The 17,950-nt window shown below is 36.5% G+C and overlaps 1 protein-coding gene across 4 annotated transcripts in view; it reads left to right on the top strand.

Annotated features, from left to right (window-relative positions):
• Window positions 1-17,950, top strand: part of itsn1 (intersectin 1 (SH3 domain protein)) — a 55,692-nt gene extending 37,742 nt beyond the window's left edge. For 3 of the 4 annotated variants that reach the window (XM_055023364.1, XM_055023366.1, XM_055023365.1), the window contains 15 exons: window positions 5,879-6,000; window positions 6,692-6,798; window positions 6,900-7,001; window positions 7,084-7,165; window positions 7,954-8,052; window positions 8,166-8,249; window positions 9,050-9,133; window positions 9,986-10,117; window positions 10,419-10,499; window positions 11,101-11,222; window positions 11,722-11,804; window positions 11,883-11,966; window positions 12,141-12,205; window positions 13,067-13,175; window positions 13,280-17,950. In XM_055023364.1, the coding sequence (XP_054879339.1) occupies window positions 5,879-6,000; window positions 6,692-6,798; window positions 6,900-7,001; window positions 7,084-7,165; window positions 7,954-8,052; window positions 8,166-8,249; window positions 9,050-9,133; window positions 9,986-10,117; window positions 10,419-10,499; window positions 11,101-11,222; window positions 11,722-11,804; window positions 11,883-11,966; window positions 12,141-12,205; window positions 13,067-13,175; window positions 13,280-13,428 (1,505 nt within the window). In that variant the 3' untranslated portion in view covers window positions 13,429-17,950. Of the gene's footprint in view, window positions 1-131; window positions 4,396-5,878; window positions 6,001-6,691; window positions 6,799-6,899; window positions 7,002-7,083; window positions 7,166-7,953; window positions 8,053-8,165; window positions 8,250-9,049; window positions 9,134-9,985; window positions 10,118-10,418; window positions 10,500-11,100; window positions 11,223-11,721; window positions 11,805-11,882; window positions 11,967-12,140; window positions 12,206-13,066; window positions 13,176-13,279 lie in introns of those variants that run through there. The other variant, XM_055023367.1, reaches the window with a different exon arrangement.

Here is a 17,950-nt window from a genome sequence, read left to right on the forward strand (position 1 = left end):
CACCCACCTAGCACCCAACCAGACGTTGTTTTTGTTGTTGCTTCTTATTGTTGTTTGGTTTTTTGTTTGTTTTTGTTTTTTTTGTTTAGTTGTTTTTTTTGTTGATGTTGTTGTTGTCGTCCTCTCTCTAGGATCATATCATTACCCAGAACCCCCCTCTCCTCAAAGCCCTCAAAGAGACCCACTAGGCCACGCCCACTAGGCCACTCTACCAATGGGACAGCAGCGAGAGGTCACATGACCCGGACATGGCGCCTCTCCACCTGTAGAAGCCAGAGACAGGCAGACACACAGACAGACTGTAACGTTAAAAAAGCGAACACGCCCTGAACTCTTTGTCAATGCATGGTTCTGACTGGACTTGGCCAAACTCTCCAAACGGCACGCTTCGCCAGGAAGGGAGATCAGTAGTCAGCACTCCTCCTGCTCCTCCTCTTCCTTTCTTGCTTTTCATCTCTTTCTGGTTCATCTGGCTAGAGGTTTCGATTGGGAATGAAGGGAGAAGAGGAGGGGAACTTGTTGAGCTCCTCCCCTTTTTAAGATTGGACTAATGGACAGGTCTTTACTGGATCATAGTGACTGTATACACACACATGCATGCTCATTGTCACACACACATACATATACACACACACAGAGCCTTGTGCCAGCAGGGTGAAGTGGATAGTGGGTCATTTTGTGGCTTTATGGGAGGTTTAGTCATCAGTCATTCACTCAACTCATTCCTTTCTCTTTATTTTGTTTGTTTTGTTTTGATTCTGCTTCCATCGCTTTAGTCACATGTCAGTCAAAGGTGCTGGCTCCCCTCCCTCACTAACCCGTACCCCCTACCCATCCCACAGCTTCACAGAAAGACCCACTATCTGCTGGAGGACAAGTCTCAGAGTTAAACTGTCTCCTCTCCTCAATGCCAAAGATTCCCTTCCTCTTCTCTTGCCTCTTTCTTCTTTCCCTTCCCCACCCTGCTCAAAGGGAGACGAGAAGTACTGATGGCAGCAGACGGTTAAAGGGATAGTTGAATTCTGTTAAAATACTATAGACAGGTAATTCAAGTATGAATTAGGTAGTTGGCCCTGGAGGCTGAAAACAGGTTAATCTTATGAGCCTTTATGTGTTGTTTGCATTGAGTATTTATTTACACACAAACCGATTATACAAGAAACGGAGACCAAGCATGCTCTGAAAATGGAAAACATTTCGTGCTTAATGCAAAAGTAATTCATCTCGAAAATAATAAAATCATGTTTATTTAAACGTGTTGCACATATTTCCGCAGGTTACGGTTTGTTTCCACGGGAAGATCATTGGTGGCCCTCTCCCTCCTACCTTCTTTTTTGTGTGTAAATAGTCACTTGACTTTGTGTGAGCAACCATCCAAATTAAAAACGACCGACATAAAAGCTCATATTTTGGTCTTAACCTCTCTCGGACTAGCTGCAGGTTTCCAAAATCAACTAATCTGGATTTTTACTAAATTAAGACAAGTTATTTATTGCAAATAAAAGATTAAATTCTTGCCTGTCTTAGAAATTGCTGAACTATCCCCTTAAATCTTGCGCTGCAGTGCTGCTGGGTTTCTGACGGGAAAGAGGACGAGCAGCCGGAGTGGAGCTGAAGTTTCTCTGCAACCAAATTACACAAAACAACCTGATACACAGAACACAGTTACACACAACTCACAGCAGATATGTTTTAATGTGTAGAACCTTATCATTCTGACTGTGTATTGATTTCAAATGATCCATTAACGTTTGATGTTTTGTTTACATTATTATTGTTTTGTCTGTTGCTATGTTGATGGGAGACATTCACACAATAATGAGCTAGACCAAGATAAGGACACTGTGATGACATGCAGGTGGATTTAGTACTAAACCTTTTAGGGGTGCAGTGGTTGTGCAGCGTTTGCTTTCAGATGCCCAAGTCATTCCAGTGAAAGAAGTCATCTGACTTTTTAAGATTCTTACTCAAGTTATTGTGTTTGTACATAGGAATTCATCTTATTTCTAGGGTTTTGTTTGTTGTAGGAGTGGACATTGTTCCTTTTGCCCTTGTTAAACCAAGTAGCACATCTGACTTAATATTAATGTTAATATTAACCCACACACATGCATAGTGTCACAGTTATATTTATTGTGTTTTTCAGTTTCGTTTTTCACTTGTTGAAAAGGTGTCAACCCCATTTTCTTAAAAAAAAAAAGAAGAAGAAGCCAAACTGCTTTGGACTATTGTTCCATACCAAGCAGGTGCTGTTTTATGCTTGGTAAAATACGTTTTCTCAACTTTGAGCTCCTTTTGCATCGTATGCAAACATCATTTAGCCATGCACAATCATTTCACCCCTCTAAGATTTTAAAGAAACAGTATTACTAAAACATCAATGACACACAAGCTTGAAAAAAACACTTTTTCCAGTAGAGATGCACCAATCAGAGATTTATGGTCTGTTTCCTACATCTGACTTTCTACTGATTGTAGACTTTTCCAATTCCTCTTTAAGAACTATATTTATTATGTTTTGCTGACATGGGCGATCAGTACTTATGGTACAAGTGGCAAATGCAACATCATGCTGTGTGAGGGAGACCAGTAGTTGTAAAACAGGGTTTTACTTTCTTATTAACATGGTTGGAATTAACTCTAAAATTTCCTGAGAAATCTAGTATCTTGCATGAACCATATGTTTTTTTGTTTTTTTTTACCAGTTTGATAGAACTTCCCAAAGTCAGGAGTGACTTGACTTCCTGAGTCAGATTGCACTTTTTTGTATCTGAAAAAGTTGATATAACACAAACAAGTACCAACATGGGAAACAGGTGAAAGAGTGACATACTCAAAACCTCAAAGTTGTGATTTCCTTTAATTAAAAGCAGTTTTATGATTTCACATTAAAACATTTCACAAGATCTGAAACTTAGTCATCTTCTCTCATTAACAACTTCCACACCAAAGGTTGTGGAAGTTGTTAATGACAACCTGGGAGCTTTTAGAAGGTCTATTCACTAATTGTCTATATAAAAATTGGAACTTTGAGTTTGCAACCAGTCGACCAACTGATCACTTGACCTGCTGAAAATCAGCCATTTCCATTCAGTCCCATTCAGTTCTATTCAGTTCTATTCGGTTCCATTCACGGGCAGATTTCTCGGTGCATCTCCACAATGAAATCAGTTTGTTCCAAGCAGATAATTTTTCCCACACCTCATTCCATCCTGAAAGCATCACGTTTTAGTGTCATTTTGCTGAATCAGCCAGTGCACAGGGAGACAGCACTGCCTCGCTTTTACTTGAGACAGATTACAGTGTATTACCCGTTACAGTCGAGACGTGAACCTTTTTGTTTAGTTTTTTTTTTTACATAGCAACAGACTAGTGTTAGAGGGACTGCCATATCTTGTTTGTATTAGGGTTATTTGTTGTTGTTTATTCATATGACAGTATTGTGATTTTAATGTTTACCCTCAGAAACACAAATGAATGAAATGATTATTGAAATACATTTTTATACAGGAAGCAATAATCTATTAGCATGATGAGCCTTATTGAATCTCATTGGTTCCTCATGGAGTCAGTATTGAAAGTCAAGCTCTCTGATTGGACGATGAGTTAAGGTCATTGGGGGTTTAGCAAACTGGACTTGTTTGTTTTGGTAACTTGTCTAATTTACATTCACCTTTTTTATTTTATTTTATTTTATTTTATTTTATTTGTTTACTGATGATCAAAGTTTGACAGACAGAGTTTATGAGTTTAGAGAAAGAAGCCAACTAAACCAGAGCCGCGCCATGTGCCACGCCCCTCCACACCGGTTTGGTTCAGGATATGATGGCTAAAGTCAATTGTGTCCCAACCTCTGCAGTTACTTTTGTCTCCATTACGATTTATCTAAATCATTCTAAAATTTTAAATAATACAGGTCAAAAAGGTTTGAATTTATACGCGCAGTTCTTTATTCAAAGAGTAAACTTTTATGATGTGTCAAACTGGTTTTATTGGAAGAAAAACCTTAGCTAAACTCTGAGTTACAGTGTGACTCTGGTTTAGTCTGCTTAGTTAAAAATATAAATAAATAAGATCTTTTTGATTCATAATTAATAAACTGTAAAGCAATATCCTTTATGTGGATAAGGGTAGCTAAACTGACGGTTAAAGAAAGTCAAATGTAATTGTAAAGGTGGCAGTGAGTGCATGTACGAATGAATGTGTGATTGAAAAATAATGCATAAATGAGCAGTTTTTATGGAAACCAATAAAAGTGGTGGAAACAGGAAACTTGAATGAGTGAACAAAGTGTACAGAATGATGGTGTTTATTGAATTGTTTTTATGAGTGGAGGTCTTCATGAAACAGTGAAGCCTGCTTGTTTTGATGATTAAATACTATAAGATGGAATGCAGACAACTGGCCTTCGTATTCACATTATTATGCATGTTTTTAAAATAGGCAGTTAGTGTAATAAATTGACCTAACTTGTTAAAACTCGACAAAATATTCAACAAGATACTTCTCATATTGAGAACTGAATAATAAAATAAGCAATACTGCTTGTCTCTACGGTGTATTCCAAAACTATTCAATCCCTTTGCTTAGAATCATAAACCAATCTGAAGCTAAATTAGGAACTTTAGTTCATTTCGTATACAGTCAAACCAAAAACTATCCATACCTCTGGTAAAAGTAAAATTCAGGTAATCTTTGTTGAACCAACAAACTTGTTTTTAACTGGGTATAACTGAGTTTCTAACCGAGGTGGGAGTCTCTCAAAATGTAGTCAATTTTCTTCATACAGAGCCAGTTCACAGCAGATGGCATCTCTGTAAAAAGTACTTAGTTCAGTCATACACATTCGGGCTGAAACTAACAATTATTTTAATAATTGATTATTCTATCGACTATTCCGAGTATTAATCAAATAAAAATGAATTCATCACTAAATTAGTTGACAATTACTTCAGTAATCAATAAATCACAATTAGTCATTTCAGCTGTTCTACATATAATCCACTTTCATCTTATTTCTCAAATATTAATGTAAAGTTCAGTTCATAATGCAAAAACCTGAGGAAACAGAAGACTGCATATTAGCAATCCCCTCTGCAGGTATGCATGTCCTTAAAGATCAGATCATAAATCAAAGCAAATATTTCAAAGGGAAAATTATTATTAGCTTTATAGCAAATAAAACTAATTAAATCTTATTCCTTTTGTCATGTTTCCTCTGTTGCTTTGACAATAACCTTAAAATTCTTAACTAGAACTGCACAATATTAGGAAAAGATCTGTGAATATCTGTGAATTTTGCAATAGTGACATGACTTGTGATAAATAAACAATTATGAACCCATTTCTGACTTTTTGCTTTTGGTTTCTAACAAACATAGTTCCCAGCTAATAATATTCAATCTTTCCATCTAAGCAATAATGTTTTATTGAAAAAGTTGCACCAGCTGTGTCTAAGGAGATGGTCTAAACAGAAACATCTGTCTTTTTTATGTAAAAGCTGCTTGTGTCCATGTAGTTGTCTGAAGGGCAGCGCATTCTGTGCCTTTTTATCTGGCTGAATCGCTCCAGCTCAGCGCAGCAGCTCCCTTCAATTATAAGTCATCCACCATTCTACACACAGCAGTGCAGACCGTCCTTATTGCAGAACAAAACTCCATTGTTGTAAACATAGTGAATAGAGCTTCATATTGACAGTCTCATTTGACTGAGATGCCACTGCAGTATCTGTGTGTTGATCTCAGGTATGTATGACCTAAAACAGTTTCTTTTTTTAATGTTTAGTGTTTCTAGCGTCGTTTCTGCTGAGAAAAGCCAGGGTGACGGTGGTGTGGTGTTCTCTTTTTTTTTTTTTTTTTTGGTGACATTTGACCTTCAGGGTGCGCTGACCTCCACCTGCTGGACATGCTGAGTCCGATGGAGAGGAAGAGACAGGGCTACATCCACGAGCTGATCGTCACAGAGGAGAACTACGTCAACGATCTGCAGCTGGTCACCGAGGTAACCGCAGCAGGTCACCTGCAACAACACTGTGTTTTCACCTTTTAATGTACGGCCTTGAAGATTCAAAGAGGCAACTATAAAATAGCTTTATAGTTGCCTCAACTCAGAGATTAAAGTTCATCAAATTAATTTAACAAGAGATGAGTACCAACAGCTCATCCATCTTTAACGGTGGGTTGCTGTAATTTAATACTGCAATTTAAACCAAATAATTATTTCACATTATGCAACAAAACTGCCTATATGTTGAACAAGAACACAATTCTGTTATTTTCACTCACATTATCCGGTTCATATTGCTGCAATTTAGAAGAATTCAAATTGTTGCACGAACAAAATACCTGATCTTATAATTCATTTTGTTTGACATCGCACTGAATTCTGCTCAGTTTAAGAAAGCATCGTCTTCAATCGTAGCAATCTGAAAGCCTAGCTGAGTAAGCAATAAATAAATTCATTACATGATTAAAATGATCGATTAAAATGAGCTCAATAATTTCCATTTAGACAGCTGTTAGAAATACTTCAATTTAATATTAGAAAGTCAGAATTTTGAGAAACACTGCAAACGTTTGATACTCAGCATAAAGCAGTGTTCAGACATTTGCTATAAATTGATATCAAATGCCATAAAACAACAGTTGAAATCTGCTTTGCACTAAACGTCACTTCTTCTCTCTTGGTGTAGATCTTCCATAAGCCTCTGCTGGAGTGTGAGCTGCTGACAGAGAAGGAAGTGGCCATGATCTTTGTGAACTGGAAGGAGCTCATCATGTGCAACATCAAACTTCTCAAGTGAGAGGAAAAAAAATCTATAATAAACGTAATTAAACAGAGGTTTAGAGAAAAGCCTCTTGTAGTTTCTACAGATGTGCTGACTCAGGGTTTTCTTGCAGGGCTCTCAGGGTGAGGAAGAAGATGTCGGGCGATCGGATGCCTGTGAAGATGATTGGCGACATCCTGACCAACCAGCTGCCCCACATGCAGCCGTACATCAGGTTAGGAAGTGGATCGCTTTCCGTCTGTAGGAGTTTTTGTCTTGCTTCTTGTAGTGGAGCAGCCATCTTGTTTTTTTTGCAGGTTCTGTTCATGTCAGCTGAACGGGGCCACACTGATTCAACAGAAGACAGATGACAATCCTGAGATCAAAGACTTCCTCAAGGTTAGAACTCTGATCACTTCCTGAAGGTGGAGTTTCAGAAAGATTTCCAGGCGTTAGATTATATAGTGAAATTTCTTTTAACTCATATTTGATATAAAAACCAATTTTTAACAACTGAATTTAACATAGTTACTTGATTGTTCTATAAAATGTCACTGAGTCTGGAAAACACAGCACTGCCCCTTTCTGCTGCCTGTTGCTCAAAGAATTGAATTTAAAATGACCTTAATACTTTATAAAGCTCTTCATAATAAAAACCCAGACTACATTTCTGATCTTCTACAACCGTATACACCACTTACACCTTTAAGATCATCAGAATCAAAACTATTAGCTATTTCAAGCGTCAGAACTAAACATGGTAAACCAACTTTTAGTTTTTATGCTCCAACACTCTGGAATAAGCTTCCTGCTCACTGTAAGACTGACCCTACCTACCCTGAGCTTATTTAAAACCAGGTTAAAGACCTTCTGCGTTCAAGTTGCCAAATCTTACATTTTTAATCCTGAATGTTTACTTTGTCTATTTTTAATCTGCTTGATCTTTTGTTATTATTGTTATTACTATTTTTATTTTATTATTATTTTTTTAATTGCTGTCTTCTTGTTTTATGTTGTTTTTAATTCTCTTGTACAAGCACTTTGAATTGTCTTTAGCTGAAAGGTGCAATATAAATAAAGTTGCTTTGCCTTTAAACATGAAATAACTTTAAATTTGTCTTAAAAACGTTTTTGTGGGGGAAATTGCAACTAAAACAATGAATTTTGATGTTTTGTGTTTCCATCAGAGATTAGCCATGGATCCCAGGTGCAAAGGGATGCCTCTGTCCAGTTTTCTACTCAAGCCGATGCAGAGAGTCACACGCTACCCTCTCATCATCAAAAATGTTTGTACCATTAGAGCACATAAAATTCTCATGAAAATTCAGAATTTGCAAGGACTTTTTGCTTCCGCCTTCTAATCCGAGTCTGAATAGTTTTGAACGGTTTCTGATTGCAGATCTTAGAAAACACTCCAGAGTCTCATCCAGACCACAGCCATCTGAAAGCAGCGCTGGAGAAAGCAGAGGAGCTCTGCTCACAGGTGAAAACTGGAAACACACACCCAGGCACCGGACCGGAAAATCAGTTATGACTGGATTTATCACTTAATTTTGGACATATATGCTTTTGAATTATGATGAAGTTGTAGTTTGTAACAGTTTCATATGTATAAAAGATAAAAGTGTCTGGAAAGTAAACACAAGGCAGACAAAAGGTGCCAAAAAGTGACATTAAATACAGAATACCCAATATCAAAGATTCATAAGGTGGCCACTCAAGGAAAAAGTAAAAATTACAAGCCTGAGTATAGTGAGTGACAATTAAATAGAAACCAGCATCCTGGCCAGAGATTTAAAAGCATTTAAAATATTCAATTCATGATCTGACCAGAAATGTTACTGACACACACCTTTATTTGTCCCAACATCTGTCACAAAGATACTTGAATGATTAAGTTGTGTGGAGATTGTGTAAAATAGTGCAGCATTGAATGGCAGCATCTAAAAGTCTCACTTTTTTACACATAATTAGTGTTTTATTCATGAGAGTTTGTTCATTTATATAATTTTATTAAGCTATTGAAAGTTACATCAACATTTTGCCGTTTAACCATCTTTTACATCACAAAAGTAAGAAACGTGTACTTAAAATTTTACTGTAACTCTATCAAATTGGTTATCTGCTCTTAAAAAACTACTTGGATCTCCAATTGTGATTTAACTGTGTTTCATGCCTTCAAGGTTTTTTGTTGTTTTTTTGTTACTTAAACATGATTGTAAGAGAAGTTTATCTTGATAGAAAATGTACTGACGAGTTGAATGTGTTGTTTTGTGTTTTCAGGTGAATGAAGGCGTCAGAGAGAAGGAGAACTCTGATCGGCTGGAATGGATTCAGGCTCACGTTCAGTGTGAGGGGCTGTCAGAGGTGCAGTATGAGCCGCAACCGTGTTTTTAAGATTAATAAGAGGTGAAATACTCAGAACAAGGCAAGCTTTTCTGAATAGTTTTAGAGAGAGAGAAAAATATATATATATATATATATATATATATATATATATATATATATATATATATATATATATATATATATATATATATATATATATATATATGTCAGAGAAGGGGACGCAGTTATACATCCAATAAAAATTGGTGTGAGAAAAGAACCTTGAGGAATCCCACATATGATCTTACTTTGCTTAAATTAATTATTTATTAGAAAATTATTTCTTTAGAAATGTAGACTGTGGACGCTGACATTAGTGTTGGACATTGAGATGCTGTTTCAGGCTTTAACAGCTTCTCAAAACAACTTGAACACAACAGTCGTCTTTCCCAGCGTCCCATCAAATCCTGTTAGAAGCAGAAATTACTTTATTATCCATTGTGGTTTCTGGTTGTACTGCAAACATGCAAGTACAAACTAATAATGAAGCAATTATTTGCATTAATTGAGCAAAATTAAAGCATTCATCTTTTGTCCTTAATTATTTCTGAATGACAAAGTATCCCTGCCTGATGTGACCCAGTTTATCACAATGTACTTTCCCCATTCAATCAAAATCTTATTTCTCACTATGTCAGAAGCCGCACTGAGATCCTTTTACTGTTAATATGTATGTGGTGTAAAACCTTTTGAAGTATACTTTAAATCTTGCAAAGTTTTTTTAAACAACTAGAATAAAAAAAAAACAGAAACTATGTAGAGAAGAATTTTAACACCATCACCTTAAAACTTGTCTGATCATTTTCAAATAAATTTCTCTGTTCTTTTTAGCAACTGGTGTTCAACTCGGTCACCAACTGTCTGGGACCCAGGAAGTTCCTCCACAGCGGGAAGCTGTTCAAAGCGAAGAGCAGCAAGGAGCTCTACGGCTTCCTGTTCAACGACTTCCTGCTGCTCACACAGGTGAGTCTTCCTGAAAGAACCTGTGGCTCAGTTGAATTGTCATTCAATTTTCCAGAAAATTGATCATTAAAAAAGATTTACATGTTCCTACAGCTCTTAAGGTCTAAACTGCAGATGGTGCCATTTCACCAGATTAAAAAAATGTATACTTGAAAGGATTTAGATCCTCAAAAATGGAAATCTGTTTTCACTGATTTTGACAGCGAGCTTAAAACGTCTGCAGCTCCTCGTCTGCTGCAGGACATTTTTGGACTCATAACACACTTAAACAAACTGAAACTTTTTTTCCTTCCTCAAACAGGTGACCAAGCCTCTGGGCTCATCAGGTTCTGACAAAGTCTTCTCCTCAAAAACCCACCTGCAGTACCGCATGTACAAAACGGTGAGAAGACTTCTGATCTTCTGTTCTTTCACTTTCATGCACTTTGCCCTATTTGGGCAAAAAAGCACGAGCTTAGTTTTCAGCAGGAGGTAGACCCTCATTGATGAGTGTGTGATATGGACTTAAAATTTATCGCAATATTTACTGGTACTGTTGTGATAACATGAAAAGTGACGATAAAAACTATTTCTTCTTTTTTAGCTTACTTTATGTCTGTGACTGCATGACTCAGCAATCAGCCCTACAAACTAATACTGCTCTTTAAAAAATTCCCATTTCATTTTAATGCACTTCTTTAGGAGACCAGTCACATAATGAAATGTGATTTGTTTGACTAAACTGCACATACTAACCACATTTAATCATATTTTTAAATGTATTGATGTTTATTGCTGTTCTGATTGAACAAACAATGGAGAAAATAGTAAAACTAACAATCTCAACAATATAGACAGTTTCAGTGGTTTTTAAAGATTATTAACAGGAATTTGTGACACCAATAAATCAAAGTCTTATCAAGATAAAGAATTTATCACGATAAATGATACAATATGAACCCGCACCACCCTCATTTCTAACTGGATCTTTTTTCTTCTTTTAGCCGATCTTTCTGAACGAAGTGTTAGTAAAGCTGCCAACAGATCCATCCGGGGATGAGCCTCTGTTTCACATCTCACACATAGACCGAGTTTACACCCTCCGAGCTGAAAGCATCAATGAACGGTAATGGAAAACACACAACCCAGACGAGAGCTTCAGATGTTTGTTTCTATTAACTGGTCATCAGATTTTTTGTTCTCATTTCTTTATTAATATTATTATTTTATTTGTTTGACATGTCCTGTCCTGCAGTTTGGCACTCAGAATTGTGTGAGGCCCAACACATTGACTGGAGTGTCACAGGTTTCCCTATGATGCTCTTCTTAGTTTTTTAGAGGATTATTTTGGGTTTATTTCAGATGTAATGTACATAGAGACAAAAGAGGAAGAGAGAAAAACTGACAAAGGTGGAGCAAAGGATTACAAAGGAGAGGAGAAGAAGCATAGAGAGAACATAAGTCAACACCTTAAAAACTTGTAGAAAGAGAGAAAACAAAACCCAGAAACCACAATGACAAACGCAAATAAAATAAAAGTTATAGTATCATTGGAAAGCTAACTGAGAGCGTATTCCTTAAGTTAAATAATCCAACTTTTTGACGTTGTGTTCATCTTCTTACAGGACAGCGTGGGTTCAGAAAATTAAGGCCGCCTCGGAGCTTTTCATTGAGACGGAGAAGAAGAAGCGGGAGAAGGCATATTTAGGTAAGCTGGGCTCTGTCCGGTTGGTTTCTGCGGTTTCATTAAAACCCCGGCGGCTGACCGGTTTGTTCCTCGTCTCAGTCCGTTCTCAGAGAGCGACCGGGATCGGCAGGCTGATGGTTAACATCGTGGAGGGCATCGAGCTCAAACCTTGTCGCACCCATGGTACGTAAAGAGGCCATTGAAGGTCAACCTTTTGACAATTAAATATGTGGTACTGTTTTTTTTTTTTCTTCAAAGCATCATAATTTAATGTGATGACCTAATGAAGCTAACCAGTAGCTTCTCTCAACTAGTTTTATGCACAATTATCAGCAACAACATTGTCTGTGTTTCAAGGTAAAAGCAATCCTTACTGTGAAGTCACCATGGGCTCTCAGTGCCATATCACAAAAACAGTACAGGTAGGAGAAAATGACTATAAGTATTTTTTTACATTGTTTACATCATGTTTTTACATAATAAAAACAATTTTGAAATGAGTAATAAATGTCACATTTTGTCAAATCGTCAACTACAAATCAAATATGTTGTGTCCAACTTACTACTAATCAAAAGCAACTCTAAGAAAAGTAAAGTGAAAGTAAAAAAAAATCTATTTCATTATATGGTTAAAACTTCGTTCATTAATGTTGATGTTTTAACATTAATAAGGAGAAAAATAAATCACTCAGGAATGTTTGAAGTATTTCTATTCATATCCATTTTTCATACATGAACCAATTCCAGTGTTTTCTATTAGAGTTGGGAAAGTGGTGCATATTTGCCAACTGAAACAAAGTCTGCTTTTGTATGATACTGTATATGTTTTATTGTCCAAAATAAACTAAGAAAAGAAAATCTGAAAGGAAAAGTAAGAATTATGATTTGTATATGTCTGTTAAAATTGTTAACAGTTACTAACATAATTGAAGTGTGAAAGTGTGTGCCTCTGCAACAGGGCCATAGAATTTAGACTTGTACAATAATGTTTTAGCCTTTAGAAGTTACATTTATAATTCAGCTTCATGTCGATTTACTCTGAGCAGTGGTGCAAAAAGTCTGTATGCAATACATGCATAGATATGATGGAATATTTATTTATAATCCATCAATGTACATACAGCTGTTAAATACAGTCCCCAGGGTCCCTATAATATTATTTAATTTTCCTTTGGGATCAAACACGTCAGAGAAAACTTAGTTTGTGCCCTGCTGAACAAACCAATGTGGGTTTTAGAGAATGTGAATTCAAACTTCTTCTGAGTTGTTTTCTTTATTTGCAGGACACTTTGAATCCCAAGTGGAATTCCAATTGTCAGTTTTTTATTAAGGACCTTGAACAGGACGTCCTCTGCATCACTGTGTTTGAACGAGACCAGTTCTCACCTGACGGTGTGTGACACATTCAGTCCACGTTTCTAAACCATCCAATGTTTCTGTTTGTCCTACACAGAGGGACAAAACGCCCCTCGACTTACCACGTCTTGTCTCCACAGACTTCCTCGGCAGGACTGAGATCCGATTGGCCGAGATAAAGAAGGACCAGGGCTCCAAAGGACCAATCACGAAGAGGCTGCTGCTTCATGAGGTTCCCACGGGGGAGATTGTCGTTAGACTGGACCTGCAGCTGTTTGAAGAGCCGTGAAAAGAGCGGCAGGTTGGACCAGATGGGACCGGCCCGGGAACCAACTCAGAGAAACGAAAAAGGGACAGTGCAGCTGGACTGGAATAAACTGGACCAGAGGCCTGGAATGGGTTGAGGTTACTCATTGTGTGTTCTGGCTGTTAATGTTTAGGAAGATTAATATGTGAACAGCAAGATTTTCTCTGAAAGAAAACCCCAGGTAGAGTCAGTAACACTAAATATCATCCTCCTTAACAACAACCTGAAATGCCATGTCAGTTTTATTTTCTTTGCCATTTTTTTCCATTATTTGGAAGAAATTAACAATAAAAGGGCTTACTTGGGATCAAATGGAGAACATTTTCAAAAAATAAGAGAACCCTAGCTACATATCTTGGATCGACATATTTATCTGTAAAAGTCAGGATGTTAAGGTTCAGCCTTGTCACCACAACAAATTTAGGACGTTAAGTTGTCCCAGAAATTATTTCACTAAACAATAATATTGCTGTATTGAGACCATTTTAAGTACTTTATCAAATTAAAGTCTATTGTTTATTGATAAGGCAGACCTGCAATAGTGTTTATCAGTAAACAATAGTCTTTAATTTTGTGAAAAACTCTTTAACACTGGGACTAGAGGATATTTAAAATATCCAAGAAAAAACATGACAACCAAAAACCATAAATAAAAAAACATTTATAAGCAAAACCATAAAGAAAATGGATTGTGATGTTTCTGTAAACAAAATTGACCTTTAAAAATCAGAATGGAAATTATCAAGCTCATTTTAATTTATCATTCAAAATTGATTACTTATTCCAACAGTCTTAATTGGGCTACCAATGTATTAATTGCAAATATTTATCAGAAAGCAAGATGTGAAGTTGCCTTGGTTAGCTTAGAACACTGCAAAAACACAAACTATAGAATTTTTGTTCTAGTTTTTAATGCAAATATTGAAATAAGACAAAACTAACTTGAAAGTAACTTTTCAGCAAGGAATAGCAGCTCTTTTTAAGTCAATAATTCCTTAATATTAATGAGAAAGTATTAGTCATAAATGAAATAAAAGAACTAGTTCTCTTACATTAGCATTAATAAATTATTGACTTAAAACTTGCTCCAACTTCTTATTGAAATGTTACTAAGATGTTTGTACTGGAGACGAGACCAAAAATACTTGCTAAGATTTTTGTGTTTTTTGCTGTGAATACTTAATGGCAGTAAAATAATGAAAATCCCAGTGCCCCCTTTCTGGTCCAGTTAATCCCAGTCTGCTTCTGTCCCAGTTCTGTGGGTTCCAGGTTGAATTCGGTCCAAGTCCGAACTCAGATGGGTTGTTGCTGTTTCCGCCTCTTCTGCTTTTATCCAGACAGTCTTAGAGAAACTCCAGTGACAATCCCTCCTTTTTTTTATGTCCCTCCAAACTTAACCGCTGTGTGTGATTGAGTGTGTGCAAGATCAGGTGTGAATGACTAGAAAAGTTTAAAGTCAGGTAGGTGACCTTTAAAGGCACTGAACAGCTTCTCAAACTCTTAATCAATTTTTCAAAGCTTTAGCAATGAGCTATAGAACTTAAAAAGGGATCTTGATAGTTTTGTTGTTAACCTCAACTGAACACATGCCACATTTCCTCAGAAAGTGCTTAATATGTACAGGTGTATTGAAAACCATGCTGATAAGCTGAAAAAAAAAAAAGATTTTAAGCAAGTATATGATAGGTATTCAGTATAAATGACCAACGTACAGACATGTCAATGTGTCGGAGTTACAGTCAATGCAGTGAACAGGTACAAAAGCTGATTTCAATCAAGGTACTGTGAACAAGAATGTCTTAACTTTTATTTTCTGTTGCGCATCTCAGCTCTGACATGTTGCTGCAGTGTTAATCTGTCATGGTTGTCATTACTATGCAGGGAGAGGGGGAAGAAAATGAACAAATGGGAGGTCTCTGTGGTTCAGGGCGTTTTGAAGAAGCTCCATGAAACATATTCTCAGTTCCAGTCCTTAATCCTCCAGAAGGTTCAATACAGAAACCATTTTAATATACGTCAGCACTCCTAGCACTTTGAAAATAGACGCTGTTCCCGATATTTCAGTAGAAAATGATCCAAGTCAACATGACACCCAGCAGCCATTTTGAGTAGTCAGTCAGAAAGTTTGCCTGGAGGATAAAACATTCAGTCAGATCTGTTTCACCTCAATATTTATACCTCTACTAACATCTCTATAGGATAGGGCAAGGGCAGGCGTGTCAACATCCAGTTCTCGAGGGCCGGTGTCCTGCAACTTTTAGATGTGCCTCTGCTGCAACACACCTGAATAGAATAATTAGGTCATTAGCAAGACTCTGGAGAACTGATCTACACAAGGAGGAGGTAATTAAGCCATTTCATTCCTGTGTTTTGTACCTGTGGCACATTTAAAAACTGCAGGACAGTGGCCCTCGAGGACTGGAGTTTGACACCCCTGGGCTAGGATCTGTTAGTATAACCCTCAAGTTATACTAACTTGAAAAAATGACTTTGTGGAGCCAATGCTCAGAATCATCAGTGGTTTTCTTTTAAATATTTTAAAAGACCCACTTTAACAGCAAGATAGTGGAAAAAAATGTATTATCAAAATAAACACCAACCAGGTAAAATATTAATCAGCAGTAAGCTTTTACTGCTGGAATGACAGATAAGATTTGTGAAGTTTAAAAAAAAAAGTTGTTCATGTTGGCACTATGTTTCTGTTTGCACACATTTAATACATATCAAGTTGTTCATTTTAATCCAACAACAGTAGAAATATGATCTAACACATAAAAACAAAACAAGATTATAGACTCCAGTAATCAAAACGATCAATTAGTTAAACAAGCAAAGTAGTCAATTGACCATCCATCCATCCATGCTAGTGATGGGTAAATGAAGTGTCATGAAGTGTTTCGACCCATAGCAAAACTGTATTGATACTGTGTCAATACTGTGTCACTGAATACTGACACCTGCTGGACATTAAAAATTCCTACAGGCAACGTAGTTGACGGACTGATTTGATGACCTTGTCTATACAATTAGATTTAAGTCACTGTATATTATTTAAAGTCATATCTTCCATTTCAAATATTGGCATGTTTAGAAAAAGTCCTTCAAGTTCCACTAAAAGTACCTAAATAAATACCACAGAAGCATGGAAAAACAAGTATCAAAGTCATACAGCAACATTACCGAGACAGTGGCATCTATTGAAGCACAGATATAGAAAAACTAAACGAGGCGAATCAGATAGAAATGAATTAAAAAGTGACCCAAGAATGGAGCCTTGAGGAACCCCATAGTTGATCTGTTGGTTTATATTTGTGACAAAAGTCTACCAGGCAAGTCTGCTTCTCTCCTTCTACAACCAAACTATTGGTTGTGTATTTTCAACTGTGCTACATGACTGAGATGTATTATAGTTGTTGACATGCTGCTGTTAAAATGTCTTTAAGCTTAAACTTTTAAAGTATGATTTCAGTGATCAAAAACATGACAACATGTAATTACAGAGATATGGGTTAAAATCCCAACCAGGGATCTTTTTGTCTGATGTGGTGAGGAATTAGTAAAGAGCTACATGCCAGTTACCCATTTGGTTTAATTTTTCTGTTTTTTTAGTTCATCTTACAAAATAATAACTTTGGCAAAATAGTTATAAATAATAAATCTTATAAAACCGAACTGCAACTTACTTAGCAAGGATTTTGGTTGTCTGAAGAGCTATATGCAGCCTGTGTGAAATAGGTTGAAGAAAAGCCATTGAAAACTGTAATGTCTGATTTATTTTAGCTAATTCTTCCATTGTTACACATCAAAGCTTGTAATTTGAGAAAGATGGGCCTGTTAAAAAAATAAAGAAAGCTACTAAACTACATAGTGCTAGTGCCTTTACATGAACATGCTAACACTTCTTGGCCTTATACAAAAGAATGCTTCATTTTAATTAAACCAATTCACTTTTAGCATATCTCTAACATGATTTCTGAGTTTAAAACAATTAGAATTTTGTCCGAGTTTAATGCTTTTGAATATTCAAAATGGCAGCTACATTAGCTGGTGGGACAACTAACAGTGAAGTTGTAGATGTGTTAGTTATCTAGTTACTTTGCCTGATAGTAAATCTAGATAGTACTTTTAATTTGAAGCCACAGTTACAATAATATTCTGAATAATAAATGACAAAACAGCTTAGTGACCAGCCACTGTCTAATCAGCAGCTTAAGTATGTTGAAAGATGTGAACGAATGTTGGTGTTTGTGGCAGACAAAACCAGTAACGACGATTCTAAATGGTTTCCCTCTCTTACTCTTCCCTTCACACCGTACTGAAACTAACCCGGTCCAGTTTGAGCCTGTTCTTACTGTCTACCTTCCAGGTTGTGAATAATACTGCTGTTACCTGAGAGTTAATATATGAGGAGCGATGACAACAAGCCTGTTGTTAATTATCACTGTAGAAGATAATGTATGTACTTGTCTTTCAATGTTCAGAATAAAATTCATTTGGACCAAGA

This window comes from Poeciliopsis prolifica, unplaced genomic scaffold, assembly GCF_027474105.1.
Source record: "Poeciliopsis prolifica strain line A6 unplaced genomic scaffold, Auburn_PproV2 SCAFFOLD099, whole genome shotgun sequence".
Classification (NCBI taxonomy): Eukaryota; Metazoa; Chordata; class Actinopteri; order Cyprinodontiformes; family Poeciliidae; genus Poeciliopsis; species Poeciliopsis prolifica.